We start from the raw sequence: 24,454 nt of genomic DNA, 5'->3' as shown, positions 1-24,454 counted from the left end.
ATCAATTTTGCATATTTAATTTTGACTCAGTAACTAATTTCCTGTACAGAGCTATGCAAATATTGTCTTTAACGAACTCTCCAATGTCACTATTTCTAGCACTTTTAAAATATGCATCTACTCTTTTCCTGAGAATGTTAAAGGTCACCTTTTTAAGGTACTATTTAATTATGTTCTAATTAGTTGAGGTGAAGTTCCCTGCTAAAGGTTATTTAAGGAGAGGATCCCTTGAAATGTACCTTAGGAGAGTTTTGAATATGTTTTAATTTTTCTAAGCTTCCAATTGTCAATCTAATTGTAGGGAAATGAAAGAACTGGCAAAAACCTCAAGTTTTTAAAGTAAAAACTTAGCTTGTTAAGTAGAAAGAAGTATGTATTATTCAAGTATTCTTTTCACCTTTTCTAGTTTTAAGATTACAATATAATATAGAAAAAGAGGCTGAGAGAAAGCATATAAGGGTTCTAATCCTGGTTCTTACATTAATTAGCTGTATAAATTAGACAAGTGGATTCACTCCTTTGGACTTAAATTCCCTCTTCTGTAAAATGATGAGATTGGCCTAGATCAGAGGAGGGGAATCTTTTTTCCTACCAAGGGCCATTTGGATATTAATAACGTCATTCACAGGCCATACAAATTTATCAAATTAAAAATTAGCCTGCTATTTTAGTTAATTCACCTTTAAAACTTCTTACTTATTGAATTTCAAATCTTGCTTGGGGCAGCACCAGACCAAACTCAGGTTCCCCACTCGAAGCCTAAAAAATAAAATTTCTTCCAATTCTCAAAGTCCATGATTAGTTGATAGCTAAGATCCTTTCTATCTCTGACATTCAATGATTTTATGAACTGTCATTTCATCATTCCCAGAAATAATCCATCAATGCATATTCAGAGCCTACTAAGTATAATGAACCCTGCTGGCACTGAGGATATCAACATCAAAATGTCATACAGTTCCTACCTCCAACTAACTTGAATTCAGGGGTGGTCCAGAGAGAGTAAGTGGTAGGGCACAGGAACAAAGAACTAAATAAAGGGAGGGAAAACAGGAGGCAAAAGATCGAAGTGCTCTCATTTCACAACTGCCATTCATATACTTCTCTGGTAAAATATTAGATTATCTACAAATATGCAGCCTGTGGGTCACATGCAGCCCTTCACCCCTGAGTGCAATCTAAACCAGATTAAAATGTAATGAAGAAATATTTAACAAAATAAATTAAAATGAAATAGAATATAGATAACATTTCTAAGTCAAAATTTGACACTCGGGGGGATCCTTATGTATAGATTTATGGCTCCTATTTCTATTTGAGTTTGACACCACTGCTATAAAGTATCTCTAAAAAAAAAACAACCTGTCACCAATGAAGGCTACTTGGGTGAAGATAGGGCTTAAAGAATGTAATGACATTCACAGTGGGAAGCACTGCTTCTTTAAATATGCATTAAAAATTCCATGTAGAATGTCATTAGATATGGGTAAATTGAGACTACAGCTTAGACATATGACTGTCTGTAATGTCAGATCAAGTCAGCACTGTATAAAGAACTGGAGATAAAAAAAAGGCACAAAAAAACAAGTCCCTGTTCTCAAGGAATTCACAGTTTAATGGAGACAACAGGAAAAACTACTTACAGATAAGATATGTGTGTGTGTGTATATGTGTATGTGTATGTGTATGTGTGTGTGTGTGTGTGTATATATATATATATATATATATGTAAATGTGTGTGTGTGTCTACATGTACATGTACTCAGAAGGAAAATACCAGCATTAAGTGGGAGAGGGAGGGAAAGGCTTCTTTTATAAAATGGAATATTAGTTAAGCTTTGAAGAAAGTCAGGAGATAGAGATGAAAATTTTCTTTGTTACACTGTACTGTTTAATGTCTCACTGATATATGTCTAGCCACAACTACTTCTACATAGTGGTTTGGGCTGGTTTTTGTGGTATGGGCCTTCACAAAAGAAAGAGATTTTGCAGAAGGATTTGCAAGAATAAATGTTAAATTGGTTGGAAGGGATGAAGTGGGTGGTTGTTTCAATAATAGCTCACAAAGTCAAAGTGGGAGAAATGAATGAAGAGGAACACTGAACACATGCTGTTGCAAAAACCAAGAAAAAAATATGTAGGCAGATATGTAGCCATAAATGTAAAGTCAATTAATTTCAACTCAATGTGGAATACAAAGAAGAAGCTATAGACAAACTAAATAAGGTGAAATGATGTGGCCATTTATAGACTAGGAAAACACGAAGAATATTCTTAAAAGTAAGTCATAAATATTAATGATTCTTAATAATAATTACACAATTCATTTCATTATGTTAATGTTATGACTGTGGCTCTCTCCTTCTGTCCAACCATTTCCACTTTGCATTGGTAATTTAACCAATCAGGTCTGAGGTCAGCATTCCTAGGCTTCCTATTGCTATTATTGAGGAATTTCAGAGATGGAAAAGAAAGAAGGATAAAAGGTCAGGAAGAAGAAGAAGAAACTGTTTTTTTTTTCATTTACACAGCACATGTTTAGAACTACAAGCTGATGTCTCTGCTATGCCCTCAAAGGAACACTACCAAATTCCTTGGAGTTACAGTCTTCAATTTGAGAAACTCTGTTTTATAACAGAGAATCATGCAAAAAAGGTCTTAAGAATGAGCGAAAAGCAATTGCAAATGTAAAAAAAATGCCACAATACTTTTGCAAAAATGCCATTGTCACACAAGGTTCTATGCCATTCTATTTCTCTGTATAAACCTCCATGGTAATCTTTATAAGATCTTATGAGGTGAATCCTGTAAGAAGGCAGACTACAAAGAATACAAATCAAAATAATAGAATAAAGCATACTTGTTTAAATGAGGTGGCAAAACATGCTGTATAAATGAAAAAAAAAATTGAATCTTTGTCAGTGCAACTGACCCAATTACATAGAGCTATCACTGAGGAAAAGCTGCATCTGATTCACTAAGCTATTGTTAGCTTTTTCCCTGCAGAAAGAGAATGCTGGTTTTGGCTTCTTATTTTAAAATCTTGCTTTCAAGTCTTAAAGGATAAAGAGGAGACTAGGTATTTTTTCACTGATTTTGGAAAAATATTTAGCCTAGCTTTAACTTCAAATTAAAGAAAGAAATCTAGTAAAGAAGATGAAAAACGAGTGACATAACTTTACTTATTGTAAATCCCTAGAATAGGTTAAGAGGGACAAAGTTCCCAGTAATTAATAGTCTTGGTTCATTTCCAAATTGACTGCTATGCAAATTTTAGCATCACACACACACACAAAAAACCCCTCAAATGGTTAAACTTTTTAGGAATTTCCACAGAAATGAGTATATGTATGATCATGCCTTAAAGTTAGTCAAATTAGCGTTTGAGATAAATGTTGTGGAGTCATAGAAGAAAGATACAAAATTAATTTATTCATTAATAGATAAAGAGGTATTTTCCCAGTCATTCATTTTGTTACTGGCTACAAAAAAGGAATTGATGTATAATGGTTTTTCTAATTCTAGTATTCTAGAATAGTAAGTAAACATTTTTACTTAAAATTCAAATAAAAAATATAGATTAGGCATTTACTTCCAGGCGACATACTGCTTAGTTCTATATCTTCACCTTCCAAAGCAATCTTCAAACCATTGCAATTTAGCTTTGGTCCCTTCCTCTCTACTGAAATTTCTCTCTCCAAGGTCACCATTGATCTATTCTCAGTCCTCATCTTGTGATACTCCTGTAATGTTTGTCACAAATCACCACCACTTTCTACTGTTTGTCTTCTTTTCCATTGCCTTTTTTTTTTTTAGGTTTTTGTAAGGCAAATGGGGTTAAGTGGCTTGCCCAAGGCCACACAGCTAGGTAATTCTTAAGTGTCTGAGACTGGATTTGAACCCAGGTACTCCTGACTCCAGGGCCAGTGCTTTATCCACTGTGCTACCTAGCCGCCCCTTTCCATTGCCTTCTGACACCTCTCTTGGTTGTCCTTCTCCAAGAATTGCCTCTCAGCCTTCTTTGCTATCATACTAAATGTGTGTACCTTAATGCTCTATCAGTCTCTTCCTTTTCTAACTATACTCTCTCCCTTGATAATTTTATCTACTTTCTTTTTTTTCCAAGTAGACCAAGATCTTTATTTACTCATTTCTTGAATTAAAAATATTATTTGATGTCATCTTTGGCCTGAGATTACTTGCCCTAGTCCTTAACAACAAAGTTACTACAGCCAACCACTTTACCGGGCTTTCCTTCTCTGTCAATTTTACAGAGGCCCACCCATACATCCAGCTTCTTGTTGTCATCAACCTTGATTAAATTGATTTGGTGCTCAGCACACAGGGCCTCAACCAACTTTAGATACATAGGTTCATCACAGTTGGAAGCAAAAACACAAAGATGGGCTTGACGTTTGTTCAAGGCTTTGGCAGCTTCACGAGCTAGGCCATCATGGATGAGTGCAGTCTTCAGCACTTCTTGTAGTGTTAACATCCATTACATCTCCAGTAGCAATGCCTTCCACAGCCATGGCAGTGGTTCACGGGTGAAGCTAAATCTTGAAAACACCCGGGAGCCTCCACCTCCTGTTCGACTCAGTGGTGTCAGGGAAAGAGCAACCATTTTGTCTACTTTCAAATAAAATTTCTACACAGGTGATTGCTCCATCTATGTAGGAAGACCAATTATTTCCATGCAGCTCAAATTCTCTATCTCTAACTCCATTAGGATGTACTGGTATGACCTCAAATTCAGAAAGTCCAAAGGGGTACTTAATATCTCCCTCTTCCCCCACTCCCAAATATGCCTTTTATACTAATATCTTTATATTTCTTGAGGGTAGCACCATGCTTCTAGTCATACAAATGTATCCCTTCCTATTCAACCACACTTTAATACAATACTCATCATCTTTTGCTTAGGTTATTGTGAAAGCATCCTATCTGGTCTCCTTACCTCCAGTTTCTTTCTTTCTTTTTTTGTTTTTTACAAGGCAATGGGGTTAAGTGGCTTGCCCAAGGCCACACAGCTAGGTAATTATTTAAGTGTCTGAGGCCAGATTTGAACTCAGGTACTTCTGACTCCAGGGCTGGTGCCCTATCCACTCTGCCACCTAGCCGCCCCATGCACCACCTAGCCACCCCCAGTTTCTTTTCACTTCAATCTACATCTCACTTCAATGGGTTTGCAGTCTTACCAGTACAAATATGCTTTCCACTACTACCAAGCAAACCCCATCTATGCATCTTTTTTTAATTCTTGTCTAGGTCTTTCAATAAATTCTCCACAGAGGACTCATCAACAATGTAATGAGGGCTGTCTTCAAAAGTGCTTGTTTTAATTTAAATATTTTATAGATATGATATTCACCATTATTTTTCACTACATAACTAGCCCACCTTCTTTTAATTCTTCAGAGATAACAATATTCACTCTTTTGATTCATTTATCAGCTTAAAATACTCAAATGCTAAAATAGCTCTACCAAAGATACAGATAATAACCAATCCATGTCTGCCTATTCTGCACAATTTCTGTCAGTCTTCCCTAAAGGTCACCATATAGAGTTCACCTAATACACCTGAAGTCTTCATCACTTACTCTCAATATTAAAAGAGTACCAGAGGAGCACTTAGTCCAATCACCTGTCATTCTTCCCTCTTACCACATGGCCAGTCCTTTTTTTAATCATTCAGTGAGAAGGGAAGGGAATAAGCATTTTCTAAGTGCTTACTTACTCATTGTAATAAAAATTGTAATCTTTTATGACATCCTTTATTTTTATTCTTCAGAACTCCTCATTGGTTATATGCTTTTTTACACCTATAGATATCTTTCCACTGTCCTCTATATATTGCTCAGTTTTAAAATGTCAAAGGTGGTTATGTTTTAGGTCTCACTGCCATAAAGTAAGACTGGTAAAAATGGCTATGCACTTTTTAAATGGTCTGTGATATGTTAAGGAAACTCTAAGGTTCATTAAAATGCTATGCCATTTCTGGGAAACAACTCAGGCTGCTCAACTCCTTTTCAACTGTGGGCTCATAGCACTGACCTTCTATTAGAAATCTCTGGAACATAAGATATCTTCCAGACATTCTTCATCCATTTGATTTTTCTTGTGTAGATGAACAAATAGATTAAACTACTTTTAAAATTATTATAGTTCTCTTCCAAGTGGTTTTGCAGTTGTCAATACAATGTCATCTACAAATAAAAACATTTAGAGAACCTCACAATTCACTGAAAATCCCTCCTTGTCTTAGACCTGATACTGGATTGGGACCATCTCAGGGGTAAATACCCTTGAAGAGTAAACATCCTTCCATTTTATGCCTCATCTGACTTCAGGCAGGGACAATGTCCTTTTTGCATTTTTGGATCCAACATTCAAAATAGCCGATAAAAATGTACAAAAATAGTACATTTAAAATTTTAAGAATATAATTGAAATGTATTAAATTCAAGAATAAAAAAATAAATTTCAATGATATCAGCTGAAATGCTCTGGATCTTATCAATGCGGTTTGTGGGTTTGTTTTTTAAATATGTGGAGACTTTAGTGGTTTTCTGTAAGGCTTTGTAGAGGTTTTATATGTTTCTTAAGTTCCCAAGCTTCTTCTTTTGGTAGAAATGCACCCTTTGTTATCTTTATTCAGTCTTAAACTAAGCAAAATTTGGTCCCATCCCCTAAATATTTCTATATATTTTTTGTACATGGGCAAACATGACACTAGAAGCTAACAGAAAAATTGTCTTTAATATATAGTGTAGTAGTCAAGTCAATCTTTTCTTAAATGTTAAATGTGAGATGTTAAAATCCTTTGAAAAGGCAAAAAAATATTTCCTTTATATTTTAATAATGGATGAAGGAAGGCAATGAACATTGATTTAAGCAGGTACTGTGTTAAACATTTTACAATTATTTCAGTTTATCCTTATAACATCCCTAAGGAATAGGTGTTTCTAAGTTCCCCATTTTATAGTTAAGGAAACTGAGGCAGACAGAGGTTAAGTGACTTGTTGAGCCACCCAGCCACATCTAAAGTCATGTCTCCCTGACCTCAAGCCTAAAGCTCTATCCATTATTCTTACTTAGCTTCCATGAAGAGGAATCATAGTAACAGTTTAGCAATTTCTAAATGATTAAAGGAAACACATTTAGCCTTTCTGACCTTAATACATAACTGTGGTAGCCAGGTGAAATAATAAATATTTATTATTTATCTAATATTGATAGAAACTCCTTTTTTGTAGTGGCAAAGAATTAGAAATTGAGGGGGTTCCCATCAAATGGGAAATGCCATTTTATTTATTTATTTATTTTTTAGGTTTTTGCAAGGCAAATGGGGTTAAGTGGCTTGCCCAAGGCCACACAGCTAGGTAATTATTAAGTGCCTGAGACCAGATTTGAACCCAGATACTCCTGACTCCAAGGCAGGTGCTTTATCCACTATGCCACCTAGCCACCCCAAATGGGAAATGTCTTAACAAACTGTGGTATTTAAATGTGATGGAGTACTACTGTTCTTGTAAGAAATCAAGAGCAGGATGTATCAGAAAAACCTAGAAAGACTTACATGGACTGATGCTGAGTGAAGTGAGCAGAACCAGGAAAATATTATGCACAGCAATAGCAACATTGTGTGATGATCAACTATAATGGATTTCATTCTCCTCAATAAATCAATATTCAAAGACAATTCTAAAATACTTGTGAAAGAAAATGCCATCCACATCCAGAGAAAAAAAGATGAAGTCTGAATGCAGACATTTTCTTCTTTTTTAAAACTTATATATATAAAGGAACATATTTTTTCTCCTTTTTCATGCTTTTTCCCTTTTGTTCTGATTTGCCTTTCACAACATGACTAATATGGAAATATGTTAAATATGATTGTATGTGTTTAATCTATATCAGATTACTTGCTGTCATGGGGGATTGAAGAAGGGAGATAGAAAATATGGAACTCAAAATATTACAAAAAATGAATGTTAAAAATAATCTTTACAAATAATTGGAAAAAAATAAAATTTTTAAAAATATATATTTTACTGGATTCAAGTGAAAAAGACCCAGGCTAAAATTCTGCCTTGGGTGTTTACCAGCTGTGTAACCCAAGGCCAAGTCACTTCACCTCTAAGCCTTAGTTTCCTCATTTGTACAATAAGTATAATCTAAATACTAAATAGGGTTATTCTGAGAATAAAATTAAATAATATAGGTAAAGTACATTGAAAAATGTAAAGCACTGTTTCAACATTAACTAAGATTATAAGGAAGGTCAATAATATTCAGTAGTCTATCATTATGCCAAAACCTGCTTTCTTAGGCTGTAAAACAATTCAAGGGGCAGCGGAATGGATAGAATGGCTGGGTTTGGAATCAGGAAAACTCATCTTCATGACTTCAAATCTGGTCTCAAATACTCATTAGCTGAGTGATACTGGGCGAGCCAGTTTACCCTTTTTTTGCCTTAGTTCCTCAAGTAAAATGAGCTGGAGAAGGAAATGGCAAACCACTCTAATATCTCTGCCATGAAAACCCAAAAGGGACAAAGAAGAGTCAGATAAAACTAAAACAACTGAATAAAAAGGGCAAAACAATTCTAATTTTATAGATGAAATAAAGTTTATGCAATAATTTTCTAGGTTTCCTTGAAGTATCCTTTTCCTTTCTTTGATCACATCATTACAAAAATTTTAAATAAAATGTTTTCCCATTTGTTATTCTTTTGTGAATTTTTTGTGCTGCACTTAATTCACTCTCTGTTTTAAATGCTACTCCAGATTACTGACCTTAGAATATCTACCTAAGGATTAGAGAAAACCTACTAGACCATCTGACAACTCTCAACAAAAAATTTAATTTGTGGGCAGAAATGTCTACAGACTACAGTAGCAGCAGAATCTTGCTAGTTAACAGATCTTAATATATTGATATAATCTATGCAGTATAATAATTCCAACCTTTCCTAAGCAATGACAACCTTGACTGAATGTTGGCTATGTATTACTAGCCCCTCTGAAAGTGATGAAAGAATTTAAACATCTAGTCCTTAAAATTGAAGGAACTTAATCAGTTAATAAGAATGGGACATCAACTAGAGCTAAAATTTACACAAGTATTCATACATTAATAATTGTAGCCCAAGTGTATAGGAGAACTAGAGCTTTTATACCCCAGTAGTGTGATTAAAATAGGATTTAGTAGAGAGGGGAGCACAGTGCATTGAGCAAGAAAATAATTTTGTACTGGTGCCTATATTTGTAGACAAGCAGTAGGAGGGAAACCATTTTTGGCAATGTGGCATTGTAGACAATACTATACATGGATTCAGAAAAGGTGGGTTTTAGTACTAATCCATTACTCTTATCTGTGGGACCTTAGGAAAATTATTTAACTTCTGCTTATTTATAATATGATCATTATAACATTATTTGCCTGAAGGGGAAGGATGGCCTAGATGAATTAATTAATTAAGAAAAATTAAGAAAGCAAATGGAGATCAGAAGAATGTTTTTCCTAATTGGAGGGGAAATGAGAAAGCCAGAAATCATGAGTAGCAAGAATTTTTAGTCTGTACCTGTGTGTGTGTGTGTGTGTGTGTGTGTGTGTGTGTGTGTGTCTGTCTGTCTGTCTGTCTGTCTGTTTGATAATTATGCCACAATGAGAAAATACTTTTGGGATAAAAGAATTTTTTTTTCATTTCTTTAAACATGGGATAAGGGATCAGACCTAACTAGGACCTGTAGAAATCTTTTACCTTATTTGAAAGGTAACTTAGAGTCATGGGGCAGCTAGGTGATACAGTAGATAGAGTGGCAGACCTGAAGTCTAGAAGATTTATATGTTTGTGAATTCAAATCTGATTCTGTTTCAATTTACTCACCTATAAAATAGGTATAATATTTCTAAGAAAATCTGCTTCAAGAATTGGTATGAGGCTTCAATGATTCTGTGTATAAATATAATTGCAAGCTTTAATTTGCTTTGTAAATAACAGTGAGATGGTACACTGTAGTGGATATAGACCCAGTCTCTGAAGTCCATGTTCCAGTCCTTCTTATGACACATCCCAAGTCCCTTTGAACAATTAGTCCTTTTGAGCAAATCAATTAGTCTCTGCATCCCAAGAAATGTTCTTTAATACCTTAAGCTGCAGAGGAGGTGCTTCTCTGTGCTGGTAGAGGAATCTCCTCACTGCAAGAATTCTACATTAGTGAAATCCCAGGACCAGTAAAAAAAAAAAATTAAAATGTCTACTAACAAGCAACAACTTGGAGAAAAAGAAACTATCATCAAATTTGTATACAGACTGGTGAAAGTCTAGGTATGGAAATGACAAGAAAAAATTCCCTAAGAGCTTATAAACTTCAAAAATCTTTAACTTAGTCAGTGTGAATACTTCTTCTCCTTCTACACTTTAATATAAGGTCTCTATGTTAGGAATCCTTACTAGAATTTACATTATGTTGACATAATCTTTAAGAGATCAGTGTTGCTCTCCATGCTGTGATTTGGACACTGGAATAGGATTTTACTGAAGTGTCATAAATACTGTGGAAGAAAAATGCCAGAAATTGAAAATAGAAGAGGTGATGAAGTGGTGAATAGGAAAGCAAAAATTATAATAATTTAAGACTAGAAAGCCATAGCTGAAATAGCACATGGAGCAAAAGATAAGTTAGGGAGATGATTACTGAGGGAAGTTTAAAAGTATAGTCTCACACACACACACACACACACACACACACACACACACACACACAAACACGCATCTTCTAAAGTCCCTTCTGGTTGTAAGTCTATGATCCAATGATGCAATGCTTGTGGTGATGTCCTCCAGGCAACAATAAATACAAAAGTCTTACTGACTCATTAGTAGAGAAAATGGGGACCATCCACTATAGCTCATAGCTAAACTATGAAAGCAGATGAGCTACCACCAGAAATATACCAGGAGAAAAAGAGTTCAAAGCTAAATCACAGAGACTCAACATTTATCATTAGAAAAAAGAGGAAAACACAAAGATGAAATAAAAATGAATATAATTGAAAGCAAGACACAAAGGCTTTTTTTTTTAGTTTTTGTAAGGCAGTGGGGTTAAGGGACTTGCCCAAGGTCACACAGCTAGGTAATTATTAATTGTCTGAGGCCAAATTTCAACTTAGGCCCTCCTGACTCCGGGGCTGGTGCTCTATCCACTGCACCACCTAGCTACCCCCACAAAAAGTTTTAAAGGAGAAAAAAGTGACCAGTGGTTTGAAAGGTCTTGCTGAAAGCAGAGATATCAATGGATTTGTCCAAGAGTAATTATATGGTAATTTTAATGAAAGAAAGGGAGGGAGGAAATGGAGTGAAAAGAAGCCATCATTAGTTGGACAGGGAAGAGGGGAAGAATAAACATTTAAAATTTGGGCTATATTCTTAAAGGCACAAAGGAATAAGTCTGAAAGAACAAAGTAAGTTGATAAGGCCAGGGAATATAAAGATAAAGTAGGGCATGCTTTCTCTCAGGTGGCAAAGGATACATTTTTAGAGTATAGCTATTGAGTGTTCCCATGAAAGTAATGAAAGAAATATTTTTACCTAAAGCTCCTGGGAAATAAGACTGGATGATATAAAGGGAAGGTGGTGGGGGTGCAGAAGGAAAGAAAATGAGAATATAGAGACTTAAAGTCAGAAGAATTTATATCTCATGATCTTCATCTTTTTTAAGAATTAATTATCAGCTGTAAAAGAAATGACTTTTAAAAACAAATATAAAGTGGTTAAGGTGAATTGCTGATTAAAGAATCAATGGAGAAATGGTTGTGGTTCAAAGCAGTATCTAAATTAGAAATGGATGATGAGTATTCAGTTCAGCAAATATTAAACATCTACTATGTGTGAGACACATAAGAGCTGGGAAAATAAAACTAGAAGATTCCAAACCTGCCATCTAGGATCTTAAAAAAACTCAGTAAGTAGGACAAATCTTCATCTTATATGTAGCAGAGAGTGATAAGTACAAAGGAAAGGCTAACAAGCACTCTAGTGCTTTTTAGATCCCATTCAGTTCCACTGGGGACCATGGCACTTTCAACTTGTCTGTTTTTCTTCCTATCTGAATCACTGATCTTTCAGACCAGACTTCTTGGGAACCATTTCCCTACTATTCCCTGATGTGGATAATCCACTTAGTATTGGTACTCTTCCTTGGAGCCTGCAATGTCTTGGAGTATGCTCACCTCACACAATGCTTACATTCCATCCATCCAAACTAAACATCTTGTCATCCTTGCTGCTATTCAAATATGACCTCCAATTCCTCTTTTCCACTTCTTTTTTTTTTTTGCAAGGAAAATGGGATTAAGTAGCTTGCCCAAGGCCACACAGCTAGGTAATTATTAAGTGTCTGAGACCGGATTTGAACCCTGTTCAGTATTCCTGACTCTAGGGCCAGTGTTTTATCCACTGCGCCACCTAGCCACCCCTCTTTTCCACTTTTTGTTTTGAATCTTAAAAAAATAAATACTGTCTTTGCTCCTGAAAAGGGAAATATATTTGATTGCTTTATGTCTTAACTATTTATATAACTCCCCAGACTCACACTCCTTCCTCTATCACCATTTCCTTATATGTATTGTCTCCCTTTATTAGAATATACATGTTATGAGGACAGAGACTGCTTCATTTTTGTATTTATATGTCACTCCCACCCATAATATCTAGCACAGTATTTAATATATTATATGTACTTAATAATTGCTTTTCATTTATATGAGTAGTCAATCAGTCAATCACATATCATGATGAGAAAGTATGTGTCTTGGATTTATCCACTAAAACAGCAAAGACAGGAATAGAAGCAGAAAACAGGATAGGGGAAGGATCCATGATTTAAACTAGGATAGAAGGTGGGTGATAAGACCTGGGGCCTAGCTAGTTAGTTATTTTAATCAGAAAGGCAGGGCAGAGAAAGTAGTAAGGAGCAGAACTGCAACCCAGAATATAACTGCTTCAGCAGTTATATAATTTCTGTATATAAAAAAGGCATTTCATAAAATTTGAACTTGCAAAAATGTCTCCAGGATTCTATTTCTCTCTTACCATTTATCTAAAAATACATTCTGCTTACTTTCAGTTTTAGTTACCTCAGGGAATAGAACAGGAGGGGCCTAAAACTGATCTTAATGAACAATATTAAAGAAACTTTCAAGGCCTTGGCTGCCAGTATTTGTCAGTTAGCAAGAAAAACTCACAGGAGCTGTACCATACCTTAGATATTACTGGAATATTTGAGCATTGAACAGAATTTACTCTGGCCTATTACATATTCATTTCCATATGAGGCAGGAAGTTGCATTCAAATGGCAGATCAGCAGCAGGATTTCAGAAGATAAGGATCAACTCTTTCATATCTATATGAAAGCTTTGCATATTGTAACTTTTTAAAATCAGTTTCCTCTTTTCTAATATTATTATAGTTTGTAAATACATTTTAACATGTATTTGAAAAATAAACTGAAAAATTCTCTAGAAATATTGTTTATTAGTTTTGTCATTAGAGATCATTTATAATAATGTTTTGTCCTTCATTCCTTTTTTTTTAGATTTTTTTTTGCAAGGCAAACGGGGTTAAATGGCTTGCCCAAGGCCACATGGCTAAATAATTATTAAATGTCTGAGACCGGGTTTGTCCTTCATTCTTGAAGAAGACCATGATGATACTATGACATCAGGGAGGTAATGCTATGACAAGCACATGAATTGGATTTGACTGAGGGGCTGCTATGCATAATTACCAGTCTCACTTTCTCCTCTAGAGCCATCTGGGTGGCCAGATAGGAATCAGGACAACTAGATATGGCCCTGGATGTGAGGCAATCGGGGTTAAGTGACTTGCCCAAGGTCACACAGCTAGTAAGTGTCAAGTGTCTGAGGCTGGATTCAAACTCCTGTCCTCATGACTCCAAGGTCAGTGCTCTATCCATTGCATTGTGTAGCTTCCCCTGATCATTTATGAAAATAAATCAAATGAATAATGTATGAAACTAGTTTCTATCACATGTACTACAGCCGAGAGATCACTTTATTTTGAAAACAAAAACACCCCACTAGGAGGCTGCTCTATCTTGAGGAACATCTCAACTACATAAATGATGGTATGAGAAAATTCAGTTTCTTTTAATCGATGTTTATTCTCACTGTCTAGACAGACAATACCACCGTCTGTTCTCTTTCAGGGGTGTTAACCCTTGGTATCTATTAACTCTTCCACTTTTAGTTTGCTAGAGCAGACCTGGAAAGAGACTCAGCTGCATGGAGACAAGAGAACTAGTAGTTGAGAGTGAATGTTTAGACTAGGGAGCAGGGGGGAATGAAAATAGAAAATTTTTAAAAAGTGTTACTTAGCAATTAAAGTACCTTCTTTTGTCTGTTTTCAGCCGCAGCCAGCTGGGTGGACATTCTTGCCTGCATTTTCCTGCAATGAGCCATGACAGCATCCAAAATGGAAAGGGGGTTGGTACAAACTGGCTTCTCTGCATCACCAGCACCTGCTTCATAGTCTCTCTGTAGAGCCAGGAATGGGTCGTTTAGGTTGAATCTTCCATATCGTTCCTGAATAAACACCTCCTTCCTTCGTGCCTGAAAGAAAAATAGGTCCAATTTAATAAATCACTTGTTTTTTGTTAAACATCATTAACAAATAGAATACTAGTGACTTGAATCTCCTATCTCCCAATGCTATTCAAAACATACTGTAAGTCTCGGGGGTGAGGGGGTTGTTCTTGACACATTCAAGGCTTCCTTGCATGCTCTGAGGTCCAGTGGCAATTCAAAGAGAAAAATTCAGGGGACCTCTTAACAGTCCTTAATATCAGTTATGAATTATACCAGAGAGAAACTAAGAAAAAGTTATATTGAAGAAGACCATGATGATGCTATGACATCAGGGAGGTAATGCTATGACAAGCACATGAATTGGATTTGACTGAGGGGCTGCTATGCATAATTACCAAGTATTATTAGGTACTGATGATCACTTATTCTATCCTCAAGTCTTATTTACTTAAAAAAATCCTTATCTAAATTGTATAGAAATGGTTTATTTGTTCCTGAATGTCTTGTATTCTTTGAAGAGAATACTCTAGTTCTAACTGATAAGCATTCATTAAGTGCTTACCATGCTCTGGCACTGTGATAAGCATGTAAGTTACAAAGAAAGGCCTGACCTTATAATTAATCAAAAATATCAATTTAAAATATTGGGGGTTTGTAGAAGACTTTCTAAAGTAAATATTTATTTGAAATTAATAATAAAGTTAAAACAAATATGCATTCATAGCAAAATGAGGTGCATAGCTCTCTCTGTGTGTGTGTGTGTGTGTGTGTGTGTGTGTGTGTACAAAGTGATTTGCCCAAAGTCACACAGCTAGTAAGTATCAAGTGTCTGAGGTCACATTTGAACTCAGATTCTCTTGACTTCAGGACCAGTGATCTATCCACCGCACCACCTAGCTGCTCCAGAGATATATACTTACTACACAGAGACATAAAATTACTTGAGAATATTTTGAAGTTTTTTAATTAAACAAAGCTCAAAACAAATTGTTACATTGACTTGAAATAAATCCAGACATTTTCCAAGCATTTTCAATTTTACTAACAATCTTTATAAAAAATATGGTACATGATGGGGAACCACACTATACATATTCACTAGTTCAGTACTTCCAAAAAAGTCAAAATTCTGTGACAACGTTTTTCTAAATTACAAGTAAAGAACACAATCTCTGTAAAGTGGTAAGCTATCGAAATCATTTATTCTCACAGGGTTTGGAGTTTAAATATGGCCTCATACACTTACAGTCTGACTCTGAGAAAGTCACTTAAGCCTGTTTGCCTTAGTTTCTTCATCTTTAAAATGAGCTGGAGAAGGAAATCCCATATGACTTCAGTATCTTTGCCAAGAAAACCCCAAATGAGTCATGAAGAATTGGATATTAACCACTGAACAACATCAACAAAAAATTAGCTGATAATGGTAGGAATAAAATTTTCCTGGTTCAAGTTAGCCATCAGTATGAATAATTAATCCTATGAAATGGTTGCACTGTTTTAGGTTATAATTACGTAAAATAGGGTAACTGATTCTAGTCCAATGGAAATATGTCTCTTCAAATAACAGGATTTCTTCAAATGATCATTATTCACACTAATCAGGAATTAGTAAATAGAAATAAATTCAATTCTCTCTATATATATGAAAATGAAAATATTATATTATTATCTCTAATAGAACTATTCCAATACTAAACCCAAACAAAAACACCAAGTTTTTTGTTGTTCAAAATGTTAAATAATAGATATTATAAAAATATATTAGTCATTTTATTAGCATTTATATTGAACAAATTAAACTTAACATTTTAAAGTCAAAGTCTTAAAGGCAATAATTAGCCACTTTCACATTCCATATAAAAAAGGGAAAATCTAATACCTTTTTTAAAAGCCAATATTAACTATAACAAAAATGAGTGGAAAATTCTGCTGACTTTTAAAAAGTGAACCAACCTGAGTTACAAGCAACAGCATTCTTAAATTCTCTGACCTTAATTATCATAGATGTCTACTGACCACCAATGACATATTTTCTAATATATTGTATTAGCATAACTAAAGCAAGTTACTTTATGTTTCAAAATTCAAACATAATTTAAAAGTGTAGTATTCAAGAACTGATGAATTCACAGATTAAAATATTTGTTTGTTCAATGTAAAGATAGGTTATGCACATATTGTATTATATCTTATGAGCTCAAATACATTCCACTGGAGAGTTGACAATTTTATTCACATAATCTAGTCTTCAAGTAATTATTTTTTTTACTTTAATACTGAATTATATATTTATTTTTAATTTTTGTACAAATGATGTTTTTTATACACTACTAAAATAATCTTTTTTTTTTTTTAGGTTTTTGCAAGGCAAATGGGGTTAAGTGGCTTGCCCAAGGCCACACAGCTAGGTAATTATTAAGTGTCTGAGACCAGATTTGAACCCAGGTACTCCTGACTCCAAGGCTGGTGCTTTATCCATTATGCCACCTAGCCGCCCCTATTACTAAAATATTCTTAAGAGTAAACATAATATCCCCCCCCCTAAAAATATAGACTGTCATGAGCAATAAAGTAAAGGGAAGAGAAAAAAAATAAAAATAAAAAAATTTTTTAAAAATGTGTTTTAGTCTGTGTTCCAACATCATCAGCTCTGTTGTGGGTGGATCACATTCTTTAGGATAAGTCCATCACAAAAGCTATTTCCATATTTTTCCATTGTTGATTGTAATTCCCTCCATTCATACCTCCCTACTACCATATACTATATTTTCTCTCTCCTTTCACTCTGTCCCTTTTCTTAAATGGGCTGTAGGGTAGCTAAGTGGTGCAGCAGACTGATCACCAGCCCTGCAGCCAAGAGGCCCTGAGCCCACATACCACCCCTAAGGCCCAGCAACCACCCTGCCCTGTGGTCCTGGACAGGCCATCCAATCCTAGCCCCTTGCAAGAAGTAAAAAAGAAAATGTGTTATATCTGACCACTCTCTCCCCACAGTTCATCCTCTCCTCCATCACTCACATCCCCCCCTTCCCCCATCCCCCTTCTCTCCTTTTTACTCTAGATGTTTATGCCCCATTGAGTATATATATGCTATTTCCTCTCCGAGTCACCTCTGATGAGAGTGCCAGTTCTGTCATTTCCCTTCGCCTCCCCCCCATATCATTGCAATAGCTCATTGCAATAAAAATATCTCATTATATGAAATATCTTAGCCTATTCAACCTCTCCTTTCTCTTATTCCCAGTACATTTCCCTTTTAGACACTGACTCCATTTTTACACTATATTATATCTTCAAATTCAGCTCTCTCCGGTGCTTTATCTATAAAAGCTCCTTCTACCTGCTCTATTAAATGAGAAGTTTCATATACATATTATCAATATCATTTTTCTATGCAGGAATACATTCAGTTTATCATAATTAAGTCCCTCATATTTTACCCTTCTCCTCCATTCTCTATGCTTCACCTGAGTCCTGAATTTGAAGATCAAACTTTATGTTTAGCTTTGGCCATTGTAACAAGAACATTTGAAATTCCCCTGGTTCATTGAAAGTCCATCTTTTTCCCTGGAAAAGGACATTCAGTTTTGCTGGATAGTTGATTCTTGGTTGCATTCTCTTTTGCCTTCCGGAATATTATATTCCAAGCCCTATGAGCCCTTAATGTAATTGCTGCTAAGTCCTGTGTGATCCTGACTGCAGCTCCACAATATTTGAATTGTGTCCTGGCTGCTTATATTTTCTCTTTGACTTGGGAGTTCTGGAACTTGGCTATAATATTCCTAGGGGTTGTTTTTTGGGGGGTATCTCTTTATGGGGGGGAGATCAGTGGTTTCTTTCAATTTCTATTTTGCTCTCTGCTTCTAGAATATCTGGGCAATTTTCCTGTAGGAATTCTTTAAAAATGAGGTCACAGCTCTTTTCCTGATCATGACTTTCAGGTATCCCAATAATTTTTAAATTATCTTTCCTTAATCTGTTTTCCAGATCAGTTCTTTTTTCAATGATATGTTTCACATTTTCTTCAAATTTTTCATTCTTTTGGTGTTTAAGTATTGTGTCTTGACTTCTTGTAAAGTCATCAGCTTCCTTTAGCTCCATTCTAAATCTGAAGGATTTGTTTTCCTCAGAGAGCTTTCTTATCTCTTTTTCCATAGGGCCAATTCTGCTTTTTAAAAGCATTCTTCTCCTCAATAACTTTTTGAACTGTTTTATCCATTTGACTTATGCTGGTTTTTAATATGTTATTTTCTTCAGTATTTTTTTTGGATCTCCTTGACTAAGCCACTGACTTCTTTTTCATGTTTTTCCTGCATCTCTCTCATTTCTTTTCCCAAATTTTCTTCTATCTTCCTTACTTGATTTTCAAAATCTTTTTTGAGTTCTGTCATTAGCCTGAGCCCAATTTCCATTTTTCTTGGGGTCTAGATGCAGAAGCTTGTACTTCCTCATCTTCAGATGAAGTATTTTGATCCTTTTTGGCATCATAGACAATGTATTTCTCAATGGTGTTCCTCTTTTTTCTCTGTTTACTCATTTCCCCATCCTGTACCTGGTTTTGTGTAGGACACCCCACCCCCCACGCACACACAAGGATCTCAGCATGTGAAGCTCTGTCTTCTCTCCTGGTCTGTGAATGACCACAAGTGCACCCCTCTGCATGGGGCTGAGGTGGGGGGGCCCTGCTGTTCTTTGGGGAGCCTAGATTGTGATCAGGATCTGAATGTGGTCAGAGCCTCAGAGTCCTGTTCCAGGGACAGAGGACAGAGCTCAGAAGTCTCTCTCCACTCCCTTACTTTTGGTAGGCTGAGCACTCAAGGCTCAGTTGCCTAGGGGCTCCTGCTTACTGGCTCCCCCTGCTTCTGTTTCCTATTTCCTGGATTTGGGCTGCCAAGGCCACTGCTGCTTGCTGAGTGCCCTGAGGGCTGGGCTTCACCACTGGCTCTGGCAGAGGTCCCCCCACTAATCTTCCAAGTTGTACTCGCTGCTCCCCTGGGGTGTAGGTCAGGAAATTGTCCCTGCAGCAGCTCCCAGTGCCCTGGGGCTGTTTCCAGGAGGCTGAAATTCCTTCACTCTGGCAGGCTATCCCTCTAACCCCATGGAGTGGAGTCTTTCCATTATTTTCTAGGTTACCTTGATCTGGAGAATTGCTTCACTGGATCCCTCTGTGGGTTCTATCTCTGGAAAATTTAGTTAGAGTCATAATTTTATGATTTTTAAAATATTATGGAGGGAACACTAGGAGATGCTCTTCTCCTGTTGCCATCTTGGCTCCGCCCCTCTCAACTCCTTCATGTAATTATTAATGCATTTTTTTCCTCCTATGAAATAACCTAATGGCTGTGTTCATATTACTGAAAGAGTATGATAAGCATCCACTATAATGATGTTTCCAATATAAAACTGCTAATATCAGAGTATTATTAGTATCAATTTACAATAGAGAACAGACTTACCACCACAGCTAAACACTATAAGACATGCTGATAACTTATATCCCTACGTTAATAATGGAGTCAAGGTAGTGTGAGTGAATAGGTGGTATACTGGGTAGAGTGCTGGTTCTGGAGCCAAGAATACTTATGTTTCTGTCAGTCTCAAATCTGACCTGTGACACTTCGTAATTGTGTGACCCATGGTAAGCCAATTAATCCTGTTTGCCTCAGTTTTCTCATCTATAAAATGATCTGGAAAAGTGTCAAACCACTCAAGTATCTTTGCCAAGAAAACCCCATATGGGGTCATGAAGGATCAGACATGACTGAAAGGTCAGTGCATTATAATTGGAGAGAATGCTAGACTTGTAATCAGAAGAAAATTGAATTCAAAAAGTCTGATGAAGAGGCTAGAACTTTCTTTGTCAAGGGAAATCCCTTCACTGGGCTCTTGGTTTCTAACCTTTCCTTCATCTTTTCTCCATTACTTCTTTCATCTGGAATCTCTATCCACTGGCTCCTTTCTCCAATGTTTACCAAAAATATCCAGTTCTTCTCCTTATTTTAAATGCTTTTACTTTTTCTTGCTTTTCCTTCATGCTGTCATCCTCCATTTATTCTCCTTTTCAAAGTCAAATTTTTTAGCTAGGTTGTCAATACTCTGCTTTCCATCCCAAAGGGAAATTCTTAACTTCATTTACAATTTCTACCCACTAGGAATAATTGAGTTAACTGTTGCTCTCTGATAAGCTTTTCTGTTTTTGCCAGGAACAGGCCTCCATGACATTTTCTTTAGTCTCATCATGCCTCCCACATAAATATGAACCCTTCTTTTCCTTTCTATCACCCTCTTTAAATGCTGTCCTTCCCCCATTAAAATATAAGCTCCTTGAGGGCAAGGACTTTTTAATATGCTTGTATTTGTATTCCTAAATTTAGCACATATAGTCAGCACTTAATAAATGCTTTATCATCTCCCACTTCTTTTCCCCTTGTAAACTGGCTTCTGATACCATAACCCAGGAGAAATTGCTCTCCCTAAGAGTATGAGTAATCTTTAAACTACTAAATTCAATGGTCTTTTTTTCATCCTCATTTTAGTTTTCCATACAGTCACCCCTGCCCCTACTGTACACACTTTTCTCTTCTAACTTCTATAATATTGTTCTTTTTGTAGTTCTCTTCTTACCTGTCTGACCATTTTTTTCCGAGTGCCCCCATGGGATCCTTCTCCTGCCAACTAAGCCTAACAAGGTTCTGTCCAAGGCCATCTACTTTTCTCTACATATATACTTGGTGTTTCTAATTAGATTTCTTTTAAAAATGTAAATAGGAACTTTGTTACCATAAATGTTACCATAAATCTTTTTTTATTTTCATCTTCAAGTTCTCAGTTATTCAAAAGGTTTTGAGTTCATTTTGGTTCAAAAAAGTATATAAAACTTTGAAATAGTATTAAACCATCTGATCTCAATGAATTGCATATTTCTTTTTTTTTTTTTTTTTTTTTTTTTAGGTTTTTGCAAGGCAAACAGGGTTAAGTGGCTTGCCTAGGGCCACACAGCTAGGTAATTATTAAGTGTCTGAGACAGGATTTGAACCCAGGTACTCCTGACTCCAAGGCCGGTGCTTTATCCATTACGCCACCTAGCTGCCCCTACGCCACCTAGCTGCCCCAAGAATTGCATATTTCAATCTGAGATTAGGTGTTTTCATCAATTTCATTTTTTTCAATATTCAAGAGTTTTTCTAATAATAGGGCATTTTAAATAAAGACATTAATCTAATTGCCTCAAGTTACTCTCTGGACTTTTTTGATTCTTTTATAGTAGCTGACATTACTTTGGAGAAATATTTTCCTAGAGAAGTTAAACTGATTGGTGACTCATTCTTCCAGATCACATTTCAGAAAGGATTCCAGATATCCTTTTCCTCATTCAAGACCCCACTCTCCATAGTTCTCCCCCTTTGCCATATCAGTACCCTTTTATGTGTTATTTTCCCCCACTAAAATATAAGCTCCTTGAAGGTAGTCCTGTTTGCTTATATTTTTCCCCAGCACTTCAGAAATGGATATTAATGTTCTATTTCTCTAGTTTGACATATGTGAAGTCACTGTCTCAAACTAAATGAGTTATTAATGATGATAAGTATTCATCTTGAGCACAAAAAAGATATTCCCTAAGGAAGTAGATAAATGAAATCACAGATAACTTCTTGATTCATGTACCAGAAAAGGTCTAAGGATGAAATATTCATTAAGGAAAGCAAAGTCATTATGAAGGAGACAGTTCTTTTTAAATGATTATAAAAATAGGTTCTTTGAGGCAATCTTGTTTCTCAACACTGTCTCTATCCATTAAAAATGGGTTTCTTATCACAATTAATGATCTTTTTTTTGTTGTTTTTGCAAGGCAGTGGGGTTAAGTGACTTGTATGAGATCACACAGCTAGGCAATTATTAAGTGTCTAAGATCATATTTGAACTCAAGTCCTCTTGGCTCCAGGGCTGGTGCTCTATCCATTGTGCCACTTAGCTGCTCCCAATTAATGTTCTTCTAAAGATTTGATTTAAAGACCTAAAATTAAACACAACTGAACATGGAAATTATTCGAGCATATGAAAGGATTTCCAGAGAGGTGGAATTTTGACCTTTGGTTTTTAAATTGTTTCTATTTAATAAAACTATTGGACAGATTTGGAGAGCAATTATTGCTATTAATACAATTAAAACTAACCCTCTGTACTGAGTTAATTTTCTATTATGTAATTCTCCCTAAAGGTAAAATCTCAAAAGCATATGCCAGCAATAATTCCATCCATATATGAAATCCCCTTTAAAATATACAAACACAAAACTGATCTTTTAAAAAATTTCTAATGTTATTTTATTTAATTACTTGCAAAGATATTATTAACATTCATCTTTTTTCTAAACTTTCAACTTTTATTAAGTTTTTCAATTTTTCAGCTCAAATTCCACTTTTTTCTATTTCCCATGATAGCAAGTATCTGATATAGGTTATACAAGCATAGAACTGATCTTAACTTCTCTTGTGAAATAAAGGAAAAGTTATCATGATAAAATGACCATATTTTAGACTCTGAGTATGTCCCTATGTAGATAATCTGTAAATAAGACATGACTACAATATTTCAGAATTATTAGTGAGTTGGAAAGTTTTTTTAAAAGTTATTTCATTGAGTTCAGTTCATAGAGCTATAAATAAAAAAATAGGAAATCATTCAGTCTCTTCATGCCTTTGGGTATAGTATTTGATTTTCTTTGTGAATTTCACCTTCATTGACTTTGTTTTGACCTAATTTTATCAGAAAAATGCAGACAGTTTTTTCTTCTCAACTCTTCAGTCAACAAAAAGTATTAACAATGAAACCTCTGTGATTTCCCTAAACAATGTCTGACTTATACAAGTAAAAACTAAGAAAAGAAAAATTATAAATATATGATGAAAAACTGCTAAGGACAGGAACCAATTATAATGATGACAATAATAATTTATGTAATTCTTTAATTTTTACAAAAGTGTTTTTATTAACAGTATCTCATTTGATCCACACAATAAACCTGTGAGGTAAATTCTACTATTATTCACATTATTTAGAAAAGGAAACTGAGGCAAACAGAAGTTAAATGACTTATACAGGATAATACATCCAATAAGTTTCTGAGGCCAAATTTGAACATAGTTCAACTTGAGCCCAAGGTCAATGCTCTATCTATCATACTGTCTAGCCATCAAATTCACTTAACATAGTCTCTGGGATTACAACTCCATTCAACTGTGAGGAGACAGACAGGTTAATGAACAGAGAGACCCAGAGATTTTGATCAGTACCAAATCTCCAAATCTCCTGACATCAAGTCAGTCTAACCAAATCAAAATACACAGTACACTCTAATGTTTTCCATATGTTTCCATATGTCTGTCTAAGCTTAGAAAGACCTTCCTTCAATTTTCCCTGATGAAATCCCACTGGTCCTAAAGGATTCAAGTTCAATACCATTTTCTTCCCAGGAAGTCTTTGATGAGCCCCTATGACCTCAGCCCCAAGCAAAAGGAATCTTTCTTTCCTCTAAGCTCTCATAGAATTTTGTTTCTATCTAATCTTCCTATCCTGGGATACAAATGCATGTGTGAGTATACATATTTGGATATGCACCTATCTAAATGTATTATTTGTATACATATTATCAATTCAATAATTAAAAGCAACAATAATGAAAGAACCAAGGCTTCCTAGGAGGAAAGAATAGGATGAGCAAGAGATGGAAAGTACAAATGTGGGTGGGGATGAGAGGAAAAAAGATTATCATAACCCATGAGAGAAGAACTAGACCCATGAATTTACCAGTTTTCAAGAAAATCTTGATGGAAATATAGAA

The 24,454-nt window shown here is 35.4% G+C and overlaps 2 protein-coding genes across 2 annotated transcripts in view; both read right to left on the bottom strand.

The window, feature by feature from the left end:
• LOC141494160 (cortactin-binding protein 2-like) overlaps positions 1–24,454 on the bottom strand; it is a 122,121-nt gene that overhangs the window by 40,540 nt on the left and 57,127 nt on the right. Inside the window, exon 3 of the mRNA XM_074195285.1 lies at positions 14,416–14,637. Coding sequence (XP_074051386.1) covers positions 14,416–14,637 — 222 coding nt within the window. The remainder of the gene's footprint in view (positions 1–14,415; positions 14,638–24,454) is intronic.
• LOC141493022 (small ribosomal subunit protein eS12-like) lies at positions 1,210–14,409 on the bottom strand. The gene has a single exon (XM_074193844.1). It carries the CDS (start codon positions 4,493–4,495, stop codon positions 4,205–4,207), a length of 291 nt encoding a protein of 96 aa, XP_074049945.1. The 5' UTR covers positions 4,496–14,409; the 3' UTR covers positions 1,210–4,204.

The sequence above is a fragment of the Macrotis lagotis genome, chromosome 7, assembly GCF_037893015.1.
Source record: "Macrotis lagotis isolate mMagLag1 chromosome 7, bilby.v1.9.chrom.fasta, whole genome shotgun sequence".
NCBI classification, from domain to species: Eukaryota; Metazoa; Chordata; class Mammalia; order Peramelemorphia; family Peramelidae; genus Macrotis; species Macrotis lagotis.
This window is presented reverse-complemented; position numbering and strand designations above follow the sequence as displayed.

Excerpts from the sequence above, each read along its gene's own strand:
- LOC141493022 (XM_074193844.1), bottom strand. The coding sequence starts at position 4,495 with ATGTTAACACTACAAGAAGTGCTGAAGACTGCACTCATCCATGATGGC.